Raw genomic sequence first — 19,371 nt, forward strand, 5'->3', positions numbered from 1 at the left:
TTGTTATGTTACATGCTGTTAACTTCACTTCTACATCAAGTTAAATGCAGTACATTTCCCCTTAATTCCACATCACATTCAGTCTAGTCCAGCGTCGAACCTGGTCAGTCCATCACCATGTGTCGCTATGGAAACCAGCCCTAATGGAGGGCCCGCCCCCTGGCCCTGCGCGTCACAGAGAGAGTAAATAACGGGTGTTTAGACCCAACACGCCCTGCTCTCCTCTAATTGGCTCTCAGGAGGGAGCCATTTTGAAACCGCTTTAATTACAACACCGGGAGGGGGGTCTTCAAATACTACTGCTGTGGGGCCCCTGAATTAACACCCACAATGCACCTCTGTCTGTGCTCCTCTGGACCTCTAGCAGACACAAATAGTACCTCACACAGTACTGACGTAGTACTACGGTACTGATAAAGTAGTACAGTAATGAAGAAGTACTACAGTAAGGATGAAGTACTACAGTTATCACATAGTACCACACACAGTACTATTGTAATACTACAGTACTGATGAAGTACTACAGTTATCACATAGTACCACACACAGTACTATTGTAATACTACAGTACTGACGAAGTACTACAGTTATCACATAGTATCACCCACAGTACTAGTGTAGTACTACAGTACTGATGAAGTACTACAGTTATCACATAGTACCACACATAGCACCCAAGTACTGACTTAATACCACAATATTAATGCAGTACTATATTTCAAACATAATACTTCAATACCAATACTAATCAGTACTAACGTTGTACCACAGTACAAATGCAGTACCACTAACATAGTACCGCATTACTGACGTAGTACCGCAGTATGACAATATGACAGTACTATGGGTAGAGTTTGACAGTACATATTTGAGTGCAGTATGACAGTATTATGAGAAGTTTACGACTTCTACTATAAATACAGCATTAATGTTACGAAGTATCTGTCTAATTGCTTCCAGCATTTCTAAGCTTGTCTTAATGAACTCTAATGACTTCCAGGAGTCGCGGTCTCCGTCCCCATCAATGGATCACTGTCGTCATGACAACATATCCTCCCAGCATCACTTACATCACACACGACCACACTAATGAAGGGCTGCTCAAATTACCACCCTGTCAATCAGACGCAGCAAGACTTAATCACAGGCTCTCCCACGCTAGGTCCTACGTCATGCTATATATACAAGGCTGCTCATTATATATATCATATATATACAATAAAAAGACCAGACTAACCAGCTGTTAGACTACACTAACCAGCTGCTAGACTACACCAACCAGCTGCTAGACTACACTAACCAGCTGCTAGACTACACTAACCAGCTGCTAGACTACACTAACCAGCTGGTGGACTACACTAACCAGCTGCTAGACTACACCAACCAGCTGCTAGACTACACTAACCAGCTGCTAGACTACACTAACCAACTGGTGGACTACACTAACCAGCTGCTAGACTACACCAACCAGCTGCTAGACTACACTAACCTGAGGTTCAACTAATCTAACCTGCTGGTTAACTAAACTTACCTGCTTGAGTCTCCAGTCCATGTATGGAGACTCCAGTCCATATATGGAGAGTAAAACGTGGCGTCTGCATTAAAACGAGATAAGGGTTAAAACATTAGTCCCCACTCAACCAAAACAAAATGGACGACGCCTTCATGAAGGAGCCTCTCTGGCGTGATAGAGTAGATTTAATAAGGCGCTGAAATTAAAGCGATCAATACCAAACGATTCTTTGTTGCGGGCGGTTCTTTTTTCACGGCGACGCCTGACAAGAACATTAGAGCGGGACGCGTCCATCTGTCACCAGCAGAGCTGGTGAGCTCAGCACATCCCGCTCAGCCTCGCTCCCCAGCCTCTCACTCGCCCTGAAATCAGGAAGCTCTTCAAACCAGGGGGTTCAGCTCTCTCCGTCATCGCGGTGGCCATGGAAACCCCCTGAGACGGTTGGACGGGGTCTTCTTCACCCCGACGCCGGCCCACCCCACCGTCCACCTTGGACCCAACGTCCACGGTCGGTCCTTCTTTCAAGTCTTTCAGGGGGTTCACATCCAGGTAATTTAGGAGCAGAGGGGTCAAAGTTCATCGGACTCTGGGAGGCCTACAGGTAGACTGAGGACATTGGGGATCGAACCCAGAACCCATCAGCTGGGGGTCAAACACCCTGAATACTAGACTAGACTATAGACTAACACTTCACTAAGCCAAACAGTTGACTGTTTGAACTTACTGTCCATTTCTCTCTCTCTCTCTCTCTCTCTCTCTCTCTCTCTCTCTCTCTCTCTCTCTCTCTCTCTCTCTCTCTACCAGGAGCTGTGTCGTCAGCGCATGGCGGTGAAGCCCCCCTCGGAGCCCCTCTCCTCCCGCATCACCAGCGTCTCCTCCCAGTTCAGTGAAGGAGGAGGAGGAGGCGGGGCGGCGGTCAGTCCCTCCGCCCGCGGCAGCACCTCCTCCTGGGGCGAGGAACCCTCCCACTCCAACATGGACATCTCCACCGGTCACATGATCCTGGTAGGCCCTGCCCCCTCCCCCAGCCAATCAAAGGCCTCCTCTTGTGTTGCCGTGGCAACGTGTCCTCCCTATTTCCTTCACCCGAGGTGATGCTGGGCGCATGACTGTAGCACTGCGTAGCATTAGCAATTAACTAATAATCATACCCTTACTAAGACAAGATGGAAGTCCATATATGGAGAGGGAAGTCCATATATGGAGAGGGAAGTCCATATATGGAGAGAAAAGTCCCTTGATGTAAAGGGAAGCCTGTATGTGGAGAGGGAAGTCCATATATGGAGAGGGAAGTCCCTTGATGTAAAGGGAAGTCCATATTAGAGAGGGAAGTCCCATGGTGGAAAGGGAAGTCCATTTATGGAGAGGGAAGTCCCTTTTATTTTAAGTATGTTCTACTCCAGAGCTGTTATTTCTCTAAATAATGCAGAATTATAAATGATTACACTATCATACCAATCTGACCTTTAACATTGGCTGACATTTTTTAATATATATATATATATATATTTTTTTTATATATATATATATATTTTATATATATTTATATATATATATAAATTAGGGATGGGCGTGAGGAATCGATTACTCGAGTACTCCTCGTTACAAATGAACTTGTTTGGTGGACAGGCAAACTCGAGTTTGCATATACACACACAAACAAAGTTTTCTGAAGTAAATGTATAAATTTTCTGTGCGGCGCCGCACAAAGCTAATTAAATGTATCAAATTTCTGTGCCGTGTGCAGGCACGCCAGAATTCAAAAAGTTAAGAGATGGCGGTTAAAGCAAAGCGCAGCGAAGAATTTAAATAAATAGGAGATCATAAGGTGAAATGTAAAATATGCCAAGCGAAATCGAGCTATCAGAGTACTACAAGTATTCTGCAACATATGCTCCTGAAACACAACGGTGTGTTCGGGAAAGCAGACCCGCAGCAACCAAGTGTGTCGGCTATTTTCACCGCCGCAAGACGCAGCTTTAATCCCGGCCGTGTAGAGAAGATCACAACGCTGAGTATTTCCATAGTCCATTTGCTGCCGTTTTATTTGCAGCTGTAAATTATTTGCAATGGTTAGGCTACTTGTTTCTTTTTTGTTTTTTTTAAACCTTGGTTCGACGTGATTTAAATTGTGAGACGCATATTTATTTTTGTAAGGAAAATGTGTTCTGAACGTTTGCAAAAATAAATAATGAATACTCTGATAACTCTGACTGTTTTGATGGAGAATAAGCATTTCATGTTTGGTTGTTAATATTGCCGTTCATCATTAGGCCTATTCCTGCTGCAGATGCGTTGCATTCTAAAAATAGATTTGATTAAACAAGTACTCGATTGATTTTCGAGGAATTCCTTCGATCACTCGAGTTTGGAATTTACTACTCGTGCCCATCCCTAATATAGGCCTATATATAATATATATATTCTTAAACATTCTATGTATTTTTTTTTCTTTTACTTTTTTTAAAAAAACACTTATTTTGAGAGCCTCAACCACAATTTCATTGCACTTTGTGCAATGACAATAAATAGATTCTGATTTTGATTCTGATTCTGAAATGTCATCCATAGATTTAGAAAGAAGCCTATTCATGGAGAGAGGTTGTATGTTGGTAAATCCTGCTAATATTGAAGTGTTAATGTGATAACGTCTAATGTAAAGAAATAATGGAAACCTTTTCCATTAATTCAGGAAAAGACTTGATTGGTCTGTATGATAAGATCAGATGATAGGATAGCATCAGGTGCTAGCAACAGGCGATAGCAGCAGGCGATAGCGTCAGGCGATAGGATAGCATCAGGTGCTAGCATCAGAAAATAGCATCAGGCGATAAGATCAGACGATAGGATAGCATCAGGGGCTAGCATCAGAAAGTAGCATCAGGCGATAAGATCAGACGATAGGATAGGATCAGGGGCTAGCATCAGAAAGTAGCATCAGGCGATAAGATCAGACGATTGGATAGGATCAGGGGCTAGCATCAGAAAGTAGCATCAGGCGATAAGATCAGACAATAGGATAGCATCAGGTGCTAGCGTTAGGCGATTGCGTCAGGTCCTCTTTACTCCTGGGGAAAATAGTACCCTATTTAGTCCTCTTGTGTTAACATTGTCTGTAAAGACTGCCAATAGTGCTGCTTTTAGAACACTCAGACTGTTGTATCGTTTGACGACAAGCTGACAGTATGCTTTAACAGATAAATGCTCCTACCTCCTCGGCTTCATACAGAAGATGGTGGTTTCAAGGGAGGGAAAAGGGCTTTTTCTGTCTCTCTTTCTCTGTCTGTCTGTATGTCTCTGTCTCTGTCTCTCTCTGTCTCTATCTTTCTCTCTGTAAAGAAAGTCATTTTTCCTCCATTCTTCAATGGCATTTATTTCCTACACACACACACCCACACACCCAGGCACACATTCACACAAACACACACCCACTCACACACAAACACAAACAGACATACACACACCCGCACACACACACAAACGCACACACACACCCCTGGGCGCCATACACCCACACTCACACACACAAACACACATCTCCCTGCATGCTCTACCCAGCTGCCGGCAGGATGCGACAGAGCAGAGCATCTTTTGCTCTGCATCTTTTTGACACAGCTACTAGTTACCCCTGAGACCAGCACCATGCACCACCATGCACCACCATGCACCACCATGCACCATCATGCACCACCATGCACCACCATGTACCATGAACCACCATGCAGCACCATGCAGCACCATGCACCATCATGCAGCACCATGCACCACCATGCACCACCATGCACCACCATGCAGCACCATGCAGCACCATGCAACACCATGCAACACCATGCAGCACCAATACAACAGCAGTACTATACAGAACCATGCAGTAGCAGTACAACATGCAGTACTATACAGAACCATGCAGTAGCAGTACAACATGCAGTACTTTATGCATAAATACTTATGTGGGCTTGATTCGCCTTCAGAGATCACATGTGTCTGGCTCCTGGGCCAGCATGAATCCAGCACTCTGGACAGCTCCCACCACTGACTACAGTACACCAGAAAGGCCATTGGTTCAGACCTCAGTCCCCTAGAGCTGATTGGTTAGGCGTCTCCCCTAGCAGGAAGGAACGACCACATATGGATTTATTTCCCACATGGTGGATGAAGGTTTAAGGTGACCAGGTTCATGGTGGCAGAGAAACAGGGATGTATCTTCATATCCCCTCTGCTAATTTCTTCTCTAAATTCACCTCTTTTAGCACTTTCCATTATTAAGTCATTAGAGATAATTATGTTAGCATGAAATTCCATATTAATAATTAGATTTCAGATAATATTGCTAATTTGCTGGGTCCTCTCTACCTTTATTGCGTTCCTTTCCTTCCTTATTCCATCCTTCCTGCCTCCCAACCCTCCCCCCTTGGCCAGGAATAGCGCTATACTCCACACTCTGGATGAAGGCTGTGAAACACTCTCTTTACCGCCCACTGTAACCCGGGAACCTTTCTGATCGATGTCCAACCGCTTATTCCTCTGATGCTAACTGTGGCTAGCTACTTCAGGTTTTCAATCAAACAGAACGAACCCATGGCATGAATGGGAGCCTTCCTCTAACCAGTCGACTAGTCACTGTAGAGAAGCTAACTTCATAGCAGCTAACTTTAGAGGAGCTAACTCCATAGCAGCTAACTGTAGAGGAGCTTACTCCATAGCAGCTCACTGTAGAGGAGCTAACTCCATAGCCACCAACTCTAGAGCTAACTACATATCAGCTAAGTCTAGAGAAGCTATCTAGCAGCTAACCCTCCTGGCATCGTCATCTTCCTCGACCCTGAATGGCCCTCGTAGAGCACAGTGAATCCTGTCTCCTTGTCCCCATGCCGTTCTGCTTTCACTATCACTGATTGAATGCATTACCCCCCTCCTGGGGACTTAAGGGTGTGTCCCCCTCGCTTCCTATCTCTCCTTCTCTTATCTGTCCTTCGCTGCTTCTGTATTAAGCGGATTAAACAGCTCCCTAGAAAGCACATTATCCTTCTTTTGTTGTGGGACTGGTAAATGTTCCATATTATTCTCAAGAGCAGCAGCCAGATTAACATTTTATATACTGAATTTAAAGGAATTTAGATTAGACAGACATTGAAGACCTGCCCTTAAAGACCTGTCCTTAAAGTCCTTAAGGACCTGCCCTTAAAGAGCTGCTCTTAAATACTTGTCCTAAATTCCTTATAGACCTGTCCTTAAAGACCTGCTCCTAAAGACCTGCCCTTAAAGACCTGCCCTTAAAGACCTGCCCTTATAGACCTGTCCTTAAAGACCTGCCCTTAAAGACCTGGCCTTAAAGACCTGCCATATACCTCTGTCATATAAGTGTGTCATATACCTCTGTCAACATCTATACACAAACCACCATTACCCCCCTAAACATCTTCATCATCATCATCATCACCCCGGCCCCAGACTCCATGTTGTGTCGCTGGGAGACCCAGCGGAGCCACAATGGCCGGCCCTTGGGGTCGTTCGCACAACCTAGGGGGGCGCTGGGAATGTGATTTTTATTTTTTTATTTTTTTGGGTGAAAAAAAAGGCTACCTGAAATAAATAGCCTATTTTCATTTGTTGGTTTCTAACCCATCTACCGTCTCAGCTACTTTTTACAGTCTATGCCCAGTGTAACAGGGGTCATACAGCGCGGTTCGGTCCTGCACACGCCCGGACTCCCGTTACATCAGCTATCGTCATGATCTCTATCCCTGATAACCATAACCCAAGTTCGCAGCTTAACAGTTCAATAACCAACACAACACAATCCAACATGGGCGATAGCAAAAAAACAAACTCATTTTGTTTCAGCCCGTTTTCCTCCTTCCTCTTGCTGTTGTTAGGTACCAGCTGCTCTGAGCGTAGTCTCCACGAATAGAAAGTTCTATTTCAAATACAAAATATATAGGCCTAATTAGGACTCTGCACGCAATCTGTTTTCGCGTTGCCCGTGGTTCCAGGGCTGCGGTGCCCGCGTTGCCTAGGTCACGGTACCCAGGCCGTGGGGTGCCGCGGCCGGGGCACGACGGGAGACGTGGCAGCCGGGAATCGCGGAAGTGCCCGCGCCGCTGTCATGGTGAATGAATGTTTAATTCAACCATTTCTTCCTCAACCCTTCTTTCTTGTCTCTCTATCTCTCTCTCTCTCTCTCTCTCTCTACCGCAAAATCAATGAAAAACGATGCAATGACACCTTTAAGCAATATAACACGAGTGTGAGTGGGGTTGTTCGTTTATTTTATTTTTTTTATAGGGAGAGAGAGAGGGGGGGGAGGCGCCAAGGATCAGGGTACGGTCAGGGGGGCGTTTGCTCAAAAAAGGTTGAGAACCACTGCTCTAATCCCTTTACATGGCACATAACCCTGTTACCAGGCCTAAGCCCTGGGTGTGTGGTGTGGGGGTGTGCGCGGCGCATGTGTCAATGTCACAAACAGGAAGTAGGGAGATAAAATGGCTGTCAGCGCTGTCTTCCATTTTCCACATGAGGACACACCCTGGGGAAACATCATTTATACCTGCCGTCATAAATCATCAGGAAGTCAGTTAATGATATTATACCTGGTTAATTATTCCATTTGTCCATTAGACTTCTACTACATTATAGTTATGATACTATTACCACTGCTGCTGGTATGAAGTACGCACCATACTCACCTGGTTATTTGCAGCCGAACGGCCCCTATTTGAGTGGTCATAGATAAGTTATTGGGTTACTTAAATTCGGATTACATTAATTATGTCACCTGAATTAAGTCTGTAGTCTAACCTCTTAAGCCCCCTATACTGCCCCGGGTCACAGGAACAGAATCCGACGTGAGCTTAGCACTAACCTGCTAGCCGTGGCGCATGCTAACCTGCTATTCCGGTCTTGAGATTTTGACACCGTCATTAGCAGCAGTAGATCTTCGTCAGGGTGCCGTTTAATTATGGATAGGCTTGGGGAGCTAATGGGCTAGGCTAAGATTGCTTGTCATTAAGATGGAGCTGCTCCTAGCCAGCAAGCTAATAGCACCGCTAGAAATAACACTCCACCTGCCAGGTGGAGGAGGAGCCTGATCTACACCCAACGAAGCTCACAGTCAAATACACAGGCTTAGCAAATTAGCTCATTATAATTTGGGGATGGTGGGGTGTGGGGTCTAGGGGTCAGGGTGTTGGACTCCCGGCCTACGGCGATCCCTTGGATCCTGCATCCAAGGACTACCTGTAGGCATCCTGGACCAAGAGGCCGGCAGGTAGACTAAGAGGCCTCAGCTCCTTAATGCCCAATGATCGCTGAAGTCCCTCTAGATAAAAGCGTCTTCTGAATTACTGAATAATACTACACCTACAGCACCCTTCAAGGCCATTAAACGAACTCCTTATCCTAAGGAGATGTATCTTGAATATGAGGCTGAATATCTTAACCCCTAAACCCCAGTGTGGGCCTGTGTCGCCTTGCATTAAACTCATATGTGCAGCACTTCAACCTAAGTTTCTTATGGTGCTAACCTGCTGGCTGCTAAGTGGCTAATGCTCTTGAGTATGCAAACCTGAGATCCTTAGGGTACTAACCTGCTGGGTGCTAAATGGATATCGGTCTTGAGGATGCTAACCTGAGATCCTTAGGGTACTAACCTGCTGGGTGCTAAGTGGCTAATGGTCTTGAGGGTGCTAACCTGAGATCCTTAGGGTACTTACATGCTGGGTGCTAAGTGACTAGCGGGCTTTACTATGTTAACCTGCTGGGTGCTAAGCTAACCTGCTGGGTGCTAAGCTCACCTGCTTGGCGCTAAGCTCACCTGCTGGGCGCTAAGCTCACCTGCTGGGCGCTAAGCTACCCTGCTGGGCGCTAAGCTAACCTGCTGGGCGCTAAGCTCACCTGCTGGGTGCTCGGCACACTGGCTGGGTGCTAAGCTAACCTGCTGGGTGCTAAGATAACCTGCTGGGCGCTAAGCTAACCTGCTCGGCGCTAAGCTAACCTGCTTGGCGCTAAGCTAACCTGCTGGGCGCTAAGCTAACCTGCTTGGCGCTAAGCTAACCTGCTGGGCGCTTAGCTAACCTACTGGCTGCTAAGCTAACCTGCGTGGTGCTAAGCTAACCTTCTGCTCCGTGCTCTAGGCCTACATGGAGGACCACCTGAAGAACAAGAACCGTCTGGAGAAGGAGTGGGAGGCACTGTGCTGCTACCAGGCCGAGCCCAACGCCAGCAATGCCGGCCTGCGTGACGGCAACGCCAAGAGGAACCGCTCCAGCACCGTGGTGGCCTGTAAGTAGACCACCCCCGACCGGACCACACTGGCCCCAACCGGATCACTCCGGCCTGAACAGGATCACACCGGCCCCTACCGGATCACACCGGCTTGAACGGGATCCAAAATGTCTGGGACTGGACTCTCTTGCTCTCTCTCTCTCTCTCTTTCTCACTATCTCTCTCTCTCTAACTGACACCATGTTTTACACCCCCATTGACAAAGATGTCCTCCATTTTGTTTTCCAGACGATCACTCCAGGATCAGCCTGAAGGTGGAAAACAGTCAGGGGAACTCTGACTACATCAACGCCAGCCCTATCGTAAGTCCCTCCCCCTCAGCAGGCTGGCCCCTCCCCCTCAGCATTCGTTCTACCGCAGGCCCCTCCCATATCATACGCCCCTCCCCCTCAGCAGGCTGGCCCCTCCCCCTCAGCAGGCTGGTCTACTGCAGGCTCCTCCCACATCCTAAGCCCCTCCCCTCAGCAGGCTGGCCCCTCCCCCTCAGCAGGCTGGTCTACTGCAGGCTCCTCCCACATCATACGCCCCTCCCACTCAACAGGCTGGCCCCTCCCCCTCAGCAGGCTGGTCTACTGCAGGCTCCTCCCACATCCTACGCCCCTCCCCCTCAGCAGGCTGACCCATCCCACACCCTACGCCCCTCCCCCCCAGCAGGCTGCCCCCCCCCACCAGGCTAGAGGCCCAGGGAGGAGACCCAGGGTTCATCCAAGGCTCCACCAGTCCTGAGACCTAATGGAGGAGCGGCCCTCAGTGCTCCTGCTGAGGAGACACTATCTGCCCTTCCTGGGATTGCTAAGAGCTAAATTGGCCAAACCAATTATACGATTCCAGAACAATCTGCATGACAATAGGAGAGTCTGCTTCCAGCAATTATGTATTCAGCTCATGTTTGTCCTCTCCTCTCTCCTCTACTCTCGTCTCCTCTCCTCTCCTCTCCTCTCCTCTACTCTCCTCTTTTCTCTTTCTCTCCTCTCCTCTTTTCTCTCTCCTCCTTTCTCTCCTCATCTCCTCCCCTCTCTCCTCTCCTCTCCTCTCATATTTTCTCTGTCCTCCTTTCTCTCCTCCTCTTCGTTCCTCTCCCCTCATCTCCTCTCTCCTTGTCTCCTCCCTCCTTGTCTCCTAGATGGATCATGATCCCAGGAGTCCTGCCTACATCGCCACGCAGGGTCCGCTCCCCTCGACTGTAGCGGACTTCTGGCAGGTCAGACACGCACGCACGCACGCACACACACACGTTTAAAAAATAAGCCCAGGCTTAATCTAAATGTTTTTTTGTTTTTTTTCAATGAATATATTTTGCTTAACAAGAACGCTATTCAGACACAGCGCTAGTATTGCTAAATTTATGTTTGAATAAAGTTTTCGTTGTAGATCGTGTTTAAATAAAGCTTTGGTTGTAGATGGTGTTTAAGTAGCCTCTGGTTGCGAATGGTGTTCAAATATAGCTCTGGTTGCAGATGGTGTTTAAATAAAGCTCTGGTTGCAGATGGTGTGGGAGAACGGCTGTGTGGTCATCGTGATGCTGACCCCCCTGGTGGAGGGAGGAGTGAAGCAGTGCTACCACTACTGGCCTGATGAGGGTTCCAACCTCTACCACATCTACGAGGTACCTGTCTGTCTGCCCACCACTCCGTCTGTCTGCCTGTCTCTGTGTCTGCCTGTCTGTCTACTGTCCGTCTTTCTTTCTTTCCATTTGTCCGTCTGTCTTTCTGCCCAACTGTATGTCTGTCTTTCTCTTTGCCTGTCTGTCTGCCTCTCTTTATAAACATTTTGGTGATGTTTTGCATTATCAGTACAAGTTGTATGTTAGTCTGTAGTTGTACTAACTTATCTGTCTGGTTGTCTCTGTGTCTGCGTGTGTGTGTGTGTGTGTGTGTGTGTGTGTGTGTGTGTGTGTGTGTGTGTGTGTGTGTTGTGTGTGTGTGTGGTGTGTTGTGTGTGTGTGTGTGTGTGTGTGTGTGTGTGTGTGTGTGTGTGTGTGCGACCCCCAGGTGAACCTGGTGTCGGAGCACATCTGGTGCGATGATTTCCTGGTGCGGAGCTTCTACCTGAAGAACATGCAGACCAACGAGACTCGAACCGTCACCCAGTTCCACTTCCTCACCTGGCCCGGCCGCGCCGCGCCCGCCTCCAGCCGCTCACTCCTCGACCTGCGCAGGTACGCCGCAACTGAGCTAATGCTAACGATAGCACCACGCTATTGATAGCACCACACCAACGCTAGCACCCCACTAAAGCTAGCACCTCACTAACGCTTGCACCACACTAACGCTAACGCAAGCACTGTGCTAGAGCTAGCACCACTCTAAAGCTAGCACAGTGCTAACGATAGAACCGCACTAACGCTCACGCTAGCCCAGCGCTAACGCTATCAGTACTCCCTCTGTTTCAGTTCAGCCTGTACGAACCTCGTAGCCGCACTGACCGCTCACCTCCATGTGACATGCTAACGCGCCGCTGCTGCTAACGCTAACGGTGCGCCGCAGTTACCCCGACCACTCACGGTCCCGGACCCCTGTTATATATAATATATATATATAAGTTCTGTTATATTCCCTCCCCTAGTATATCTCCTCTTCCTCCTCCTTCTCATCTCCCTCACCTCTGTCCTCTCTCCTCTCCTCACCTCCTCCTCCTCCTCCTCCTCCCCTCTCCTCCTCTTCCTCCATCTCCTCCACCTCCTCTCCCCTCCCCTCTCCTCCTCCTCCCCTCTCCTCCTGCTCCTCCTGGTTGTGTGTTCCAGCTCTCTCCAGCGGTCGCCGGTGTCATTTTTGTGATGTTGCAGCTAGTATTATGAGCCCAGTTGCATAGTCACAAAAGTGATCATTGGAGACTGTGACTCTGCAACCCAGGGGCTAACAGACCCCTCCTCACACCTCCTCCCTCTAACCCGGTCCAGTGACCTGTGATGACTCCCCTTCTCCTCGCTTGATCACAGTTTGCTTGGCTGACCTCCCCCCCTCCACCTCCTTCTCCTCCCTTGACTCTCTCTCTCGCTCCCTCTCTCCCCATCTCTCTGATGCTCGCTCGCTCCTATTCTTTTTAAGTTGAAAAGCTTAAAACCTGTGGCGCTCCTCCTTTGAATGCACCCCCCTCCCCATCCCCCCCCCCCCCCCCCCACTCCCACGCCTCGTACGCCTGGACGGGACTGTTTCCATGGTAACGGCTCCCTGATTGGTGGATCTGCTCTTTGTAGCGGTATGTTTTGGTCCGCTAGGTCTTCTGCTGAGAGCTACGCCGCTACGCGCTGCGTGCTGCTAACTGTTCAGACGTCTCTCATACAACACACTCTCCTGCTCCTTTTCCTGGGGGGGGGGGGGGGGGGGGTGCTTGGAGGTCAACAATGAAAGGCAGGGGAATTTTACAAAACCCCTGATTGGTTGTGGTTGGTCATTCAGGCTGGTGAAAAGACATGTGTGTGGATGTGCGTGGTGTGTGTACAAGTTTGTGTGTGTGTGCGTGAGTTCCTGCATGTGTGTACGTGTGTGTGCGTGCTCGTGTGTCGTGTCAGCGCGTGTGTGTGTGTGCGAGTGCGTTCATGTGCTAGTGGGCGTGCGTGTGTGTGCGTGATTTTGTGTGTGCATACCTGTGACGTTAACCCCAGACGGTGTTGTGTGTTGTTTCAGGAAGGTCAACAGATGCTACAAGGGTCGCTCCTGTCCCATCATCGTCCACTGCAGGTCAGAACAACACCAATCCGTGCAAACATCTGAACACACAGACCTACACTCAAACACATTTAAACACACACAGACCTACACACACATACATCTACACACACAGTCCTACACACAGACACACACACATTTAGAATTCATCGTTCATTCTTTCACATCACATGTCTCATCAAAGATGTGTATTTCTCTCACTCTCTCTCTCTCTCTATATATATATATATATATATATATATATATATATATGATTCATTCATTATATATATAATATACATATTTATTAATATTTCACTTTATTTTTATTTCTGCATCTGCGTCGTTTTAATTCCCTCTTGAAGAACGACACAGAATGTTCTGTTCCAAAATTACACTCCTTTGAAGTTGCTTATCCTCACAAAGCAGCGCTAACAATAGCATTAGCTGTGGAGCTCACCGCTCTCCAAGGCATGCAGCTCACTGCTAACGCTAGCATTAGCTGTGGAGCTAACCGCTCTACAAGGCAAGCAGGTGACTGCTAACACTAGTATTAGCTGTGGAGCTAACCGCTCTACAAGGCAAACAGGTGACTGCTAACACTAGCATTAGCTGTGGAGCTAACCGCTCTACAAGGCAAACAGGTGACTGCTAACACTAGTATTAGCTGTGGAGCTAACCGCTCTACAAGGCAAACAGGTGACTGCTAACACTAGCATTAGCTGTGGAGCTAACCGCTCTACAAGGCAAGCAGGTGACTGCTAACACTAGCGTTAGCTGTGGAGCTAACCGCTCTGCAAGGCAAGCAGGTAACTGCTAACACTAGCATAAGCTGTGGAGCTAACCGCTCTACAAGGCAAGCAGGGGTCTGCTAACACTAGCATTAGCTGTGGAGCTAACCGCTCTACAAGGCAAACAGGTGACTGCTAACACTAGCATTAGCTGTGGAGCTAACCGCTCTACAAGGCAAGCAGGTGACTGCTAACACTAGCGTTAGCTGTGGAGCTAACCGCTCTACAAGGCAAGCAGATCACTGCTAACACTAGCATTAGCTGTGGAGCTAACCGCTCTACAAGGCAAGCAGGTGACTGCTAACACTAGCATTAGCTGTGGAGCTAACCGCTCCATAAGGCCAGCAGATCACTGCTAACACTAGCATTAGCTGTGGAGCTAAACACGCGTCTTCAATTGTGCCCCCCGGAGCCGGTCCAACTGCTTGAGGCCTCCCACACTAGCGCAGCACAGAGCTTAGCTGCATGAAACGACAATCGTCACACACTAATGCACACACTATCCAGCGTGTCTCTCTGTTCACAGTTTAAATCAATCAACGTTTTCATTTAGTTGTTGTTCATTAATATAGTAATTTAATTAAATCAGTATAATGAATTATTACAGACAAATCTGATATATCAAATAAAGACTATTTTACTCTTACTTCTGTCTGCTAACCTGTTGTGGTGTGTGTGTGTGTTGTGTTCGTGCTAGTGCTTTGTGTGTGTGCTGTGTGTGTGTGTTGGTGTGTGTGGTGTGTGGTGTGTGTGTGCTGTGGGGTGTGGTGTGTGTCTACCTGTGTGTGTGTGTGGTGTGGGTCGTGTGGTCTACTCCGTGTGTGTGTCTGCGTGTGTGTAGTGTGTGTGTGTGTGTGGGTGTGTGTGTGGGTGCTGGTGGTGGTGTGTGTGTGGTTTGTGGCTGTGTGTGTCTAGCACTAGTGACGGTGCCCCTGGCCGTACCGGGAACCTAGCATCCCTGATTCGACATGGTCCCTCAAACCAAAAGACTGGTGCCTAAATCCTAAGGTAGTGCGGCCTTCTCCCTTCCCGCTTCATCACCGCGGGGAGGGAGGGGAGGAGGGGAGCGAGAGAGAGAGAGACTACTTAATTAGAGGAAAGGGGGCCCCTCCTAGCTACAGATCAAAGGGGCCACTGAAGGAGGGGGGCCACTGAAGGAGGGGGGTTCCCTGCGTTCTTTATGTCCCTCCTGGGAACGCACCTAGACCCACACACACACAAACACACACACACACACAAAGTCTGGGCTTAAGAAGCATCTAGGTGTGGAGTGGGCTTGACTGTGGACGTTGGAAGAGGTACTCCTCTAACTGTCTCCTTCTTCTACCTCTCATTATCTCTCTGCCTCCTACTCCTCTCTCTGTCGCTCCCTACTCTCTCTCACTCCTCTCTCTCTTCTCTCTCTCCATCTCTCCTCTCTCTCTCTCCTATCTCTCTCTCTCTCTTCTCTCCTCATCTTCTATGTCTCCTCTCTATGTCCTCTATACCCCTCTTCTCTCTCTCCTCTCTTCTATTGTCTCTCTTCTCTACTCCCTCTCTTCTCTCTTTTATGTCTCTCTACCTCCCTCTCTGTCTCCCTTTTCTATGTCTCTCTACCTCCCTCTCTCTCTCTTCTATGTCTCTCTACCTCCCTCTCTCTCTTCTATGTCTCTCTACCTCCCTCTCTCTCTTCTTTGTCTCTCTACCTCCCTCTCTCTCTTTTCGAAAAATGAGGCCAGATTATGTACTGATTTACTTTCTCTTTTCAGTCCCATACAAAGACACACATTCCTTTGGGTTTCTTGGTTTGCGTGGTGTGTATTTGTGTGTTGTCTGTGTCTTTGTGTGTGTGCGTGTGTGTTAAATAATTGAAGCTCTCCTAGTTGGTGACTGTGTGTCATTTTGCAAAAAAACACACATAGCCGAAAAACCTAATTAAATATGTTTGTTTTCTGGGTGCATGTGTGTGTGTGTGTGTAGTGTGTCTGTGTGTGTGTGTGTGTGGTGTGTGTGTGTGTCTGTGTGTGTGTGTGTGTGATAGGAGCCAAAGAGATTGACATTGCAGCTACCTTGGAGCACCTGAGAGACCAGAGACCTGGGATGGTCCAGACCAAGGTAACCTGATGCCCCCTCTTCACTTCATCACCTCATCACCCCATCACCTCATCACTTCATGACTTCATCACCCCATCACCTCATCACCTCATCACTTCATCACCTCATCACTTCATCACTTCATCACCTCATCACTTCATCACCTCATCACTTCATCACCTCATCACTTCATCACCTCATCACTTCATCACCTCATCCCCTCATCATAGCCTCCCTGGTTCACTACAGCCTCTATGGTTCACTACAGCTTCCCTGTTTCACTACAGCCTCCATGGTTCACTACAGCCTCCATGGTTCACTACAGCCTCTATGGTTCACTACAGCCTCCATGGTTCACTACAGCCTCTATGGTTCACTACAGCTTCCCTGTTTCACTACAGCCTCCATGGTTCACTACAGCCTCTATGGTTCACTACAGCCTCCATGGTTCACTACAGCCTCTATGTTCACGTACATCCTCGATGGTTACAACTACAAGCCTCTCTGGGTACACTCTACGGCCTCTATGTGTACACTACAAGCCTCTATGGGTTACACTACAGACTCTATGGTTCACTATAGCATCCTCCATGGTCACTAACAAGGCCTCCATGGTTCACTACATCCGTCCAATGGTGCACTACCAGAGCACAATCTATGGTTCACGACAGCATCTCGTTCAACAGGGATTATCTGATGAGAACAAGGATCAGCATAATCTGGGCTACTCCTTTCTCCGTGCTAATGCTAATGCTAGCTCTTTGTACGGCCATTTTAGCTCTGCCCTCCATCTTAGGTGCCCCCGCGCATTATGATGTACTGAAAGGCCTAGCTTCATTATGCTACGCTATAGCGTGCTACGGTCTGTTACTTGAGGTTCATTTACGCTGTTTTGTTCCATTATGTTGCATTACACTACATAATTTCTCTTCCTAAATGACTCTCCTCTCTCCCCTCTCTCTCTCCTCCCTTTAACTCCTACCTCCTCCTCAACCCTCCCATCCCTCCCTCCCTCCCTCCCTGGTTCCTCCTGCAGGAGCAGTTTGAGTTTGTGTTGACAGCTGTCGCCGAGGAGGTGAACGTCATTCTGAAAGGCCCCTCCTGCCACAGTGAGGGAGTCCAGCACAGCCTCTCGGTCCTCCTCCAGAGACCTCCTTCTCTCCCTCGCTCCTCTTTCTGATGTCCCCTCCCCTCCTCCCCCACCTTGCCTCCCCTCCGTCAGATTGAGGTGGTTTCCGTCTTGAGTGGTCGTGTTTTGAATATATTGCTGTCATCTTTGTGTCTCTATTTTGGTGCCATGTGGAATTTGATCACAACTTATTGTTTTAGAAAAGTATTTTTCCTTTCTCGTGTAAATCTTCAAGGTGTTTTAAAATACAACGGTAGCGTAAGAGAATAAACAATAATAATACATATCTGTAAATCGCTGGTGACAGATTACACGCGAGTACTGAATTAGTTTCATGTGTAATGTTTTAAAATGTCTCGTGAAATAATTCACGAGACACGAATCTTAATGCACCACAGATCAACTTTAGAGTTCAACTCAGTCCGTTCAGACGTGTTTGGTCTCTAGTTGTAGACGTCGTGTTCCCTTCAGTGTTTCTGTCCATCACCACCAGCACAAACACACAAACCAACATTTATTTTTATGGTGGGCTAGGTCTCACCGATAAACAGATAAATATATATATATAATGTTGCTAAACCGCCTCGTCTATCAGACAGTCCTCCATCCAACAGAATTTTACAAATCAAAAGTTTGATTATCGTGACTTTGTCTTTGCAACATTACGGCACACCACGAAACACACAACTGCTGCGGACCAGCAGAGATCCTGAAAGAGTCCACATTAAAACTGACTGGTTCACCGGTTTGGTGCTGTTTCCTCGTTCGATTCCCTGATCCGTCACATCGTGGTCCCGACCCAAACCCCTTCTCACTAGTAGCCAAGGACCCCCACGGTGGCCTCCATCGGGTCCTCAGCCCTGAAGGTCTTCTGTTGTATGTCCCCCAGTACCAACTGCTGTTATACACCAACGGGGAGATGTGTTGTTGTGATTAAAGCCTGATGCTCCCAACTGGTGTGTGTTCCTTTCATTCCCACGCTTGGTGACGGAGAACCCGGCGGTCGAACCCTCTGTGGGGTTGTGAACAGCAGAACCTCTCCTCTGATGGGCAGGTTGTTTTAGCAGATCACAACAGATCCTGGAGAAATCTGAACTCTTGAGAAGAGTGCCATCATACAAACAGGCTTTTAAACTTGTCTTTTATCTAAGGAAACTTTGGCTTGATGCAGTTTCTTAGTTTAACAGTAGAAAGAGGACTAGACTTCATAACAACTATTATTATTCTTTGCGCTTCTTTGCTTAATCAGATGAATCAGTTGCTTGCGATGCTTGAACATGAGCGAGAATTTATCAGGTGATGTTTATAATTATAATCGAATGTATCGTAATGCAAATGTTATAATGGGTTTTAAGTTTGCCACTTGTGCTTGCTTCAACTTCACTTTCTAGCAATGAAATGGGCAGCCTTCATAACGGTCGGGAGGTTCGGACCTTAAGCATGGAGGAAAGTGCGTTGAACACTTGGGTCGGAGTTTTCGCTCAGAGATTTGTGAGTAAGAAAAGCTACCCGAGTCCTCTAGAGTTTACGTCACAATAATGGCTGCCCATTTCATTGATAGACTAAAGTGAAATTGCAGCGAGCACTAAGGCAAACTTGACACCCATTCTAACATTTGCATTACGATACACTATAGATTGCAATTATAAACATCACCTGATCAATTCTCGTTCATGGTCAACCATCGCATGCAGTTCTAATAACTGATCCATCTGATTAGGCAAAGAAGCACAAAGAGATCCCTGCGGGCATCCATACTTGTAGTTGTAACCCTGCGTTCACACCAAAAGATGCATTTGCTGCCCGAACGCGTTGACGCCTGAGTTTTGCGGCGCGTCAAATCAAGTTTTGCGGCGCGTCAAACTTTTGACGTGCCGCAAAAGTTGAAATATTTCAACTCGAGCAGCATTTGACGCGCCGCAAAATACGTGAACG

General features: G+C 47.7%; 1 protein-coding gene across 1 annotated transcript in view; it reads left to right on the forward strand.

The window, feature by feature from the left end:
• LOC130387260 (receptor-type tyrosine-protein phosphatase N2-like) overlaps window positions 1-17,534 on the forward strand; it is a 59,271-nt gene extending 41,737 nt beyond the window's left edge. The window contains exons 12-22 of the mRNA XM_056596279.1: window positions 2,318-2,518; window positions 9,646-9,793; window positions 10,025-10,098; window positions 10,920-10,997; window positions 11,283-11,402; window positions 11,788-11,954; window positions 13,423-13,476; window positions 15,150-15,172; window positions 16,255-16,328; window positions 17,344-17,416; window positions 17,530-17,534. Of these exons, the coding sequence (XP_056452254.1) occupies window positions 2,318-2,518; window positions 9,646-9,793; window positions 10,025-10,098; window positions 10,920-10,997; window positions 11,283-11,402; window positions 11,788-11,954; window positions 13,423-13,476; window positions 15,150-15,172; window positions 16,255-16,328; window positions 17,344-17,416; window positions 17,530-17,534 (1,017 nt within the window). The remainder of the gene's footprint in view (window positions 1-2,317; window positions 2,519-9,645; window positions 9,794-10,024; window positions 10,099-10,919; window positions 10,998-11,282; window positions 11,403-11,787; window positions 11,955-13,422; window positions 13,477-15,149; window positions 15,173-16,254; window positions 16,329-17,343; window positions 17,417-17,529) is intronic.
• The last annotated feature ends 1,837 nt before the right edge of the window (window positions 17,535-19,371 follow it).

Source organism: Gadus chalcogrammus, chromosome 8 (genome assembly GCF_026213295.1).
Source record: "Gadus chalcogrammus isolate NIFS_2021 chromosome 8, NIFS_Gcha_1.0, whole genome shotgun sequence".
In the NCBI taxonomy this organism is placed as follows: Eukaryota; Metazoa; Chordata; class Actinopteri; order Gadiformes; family Gadidae; genus Gadus; species Gadus chalcogrammus.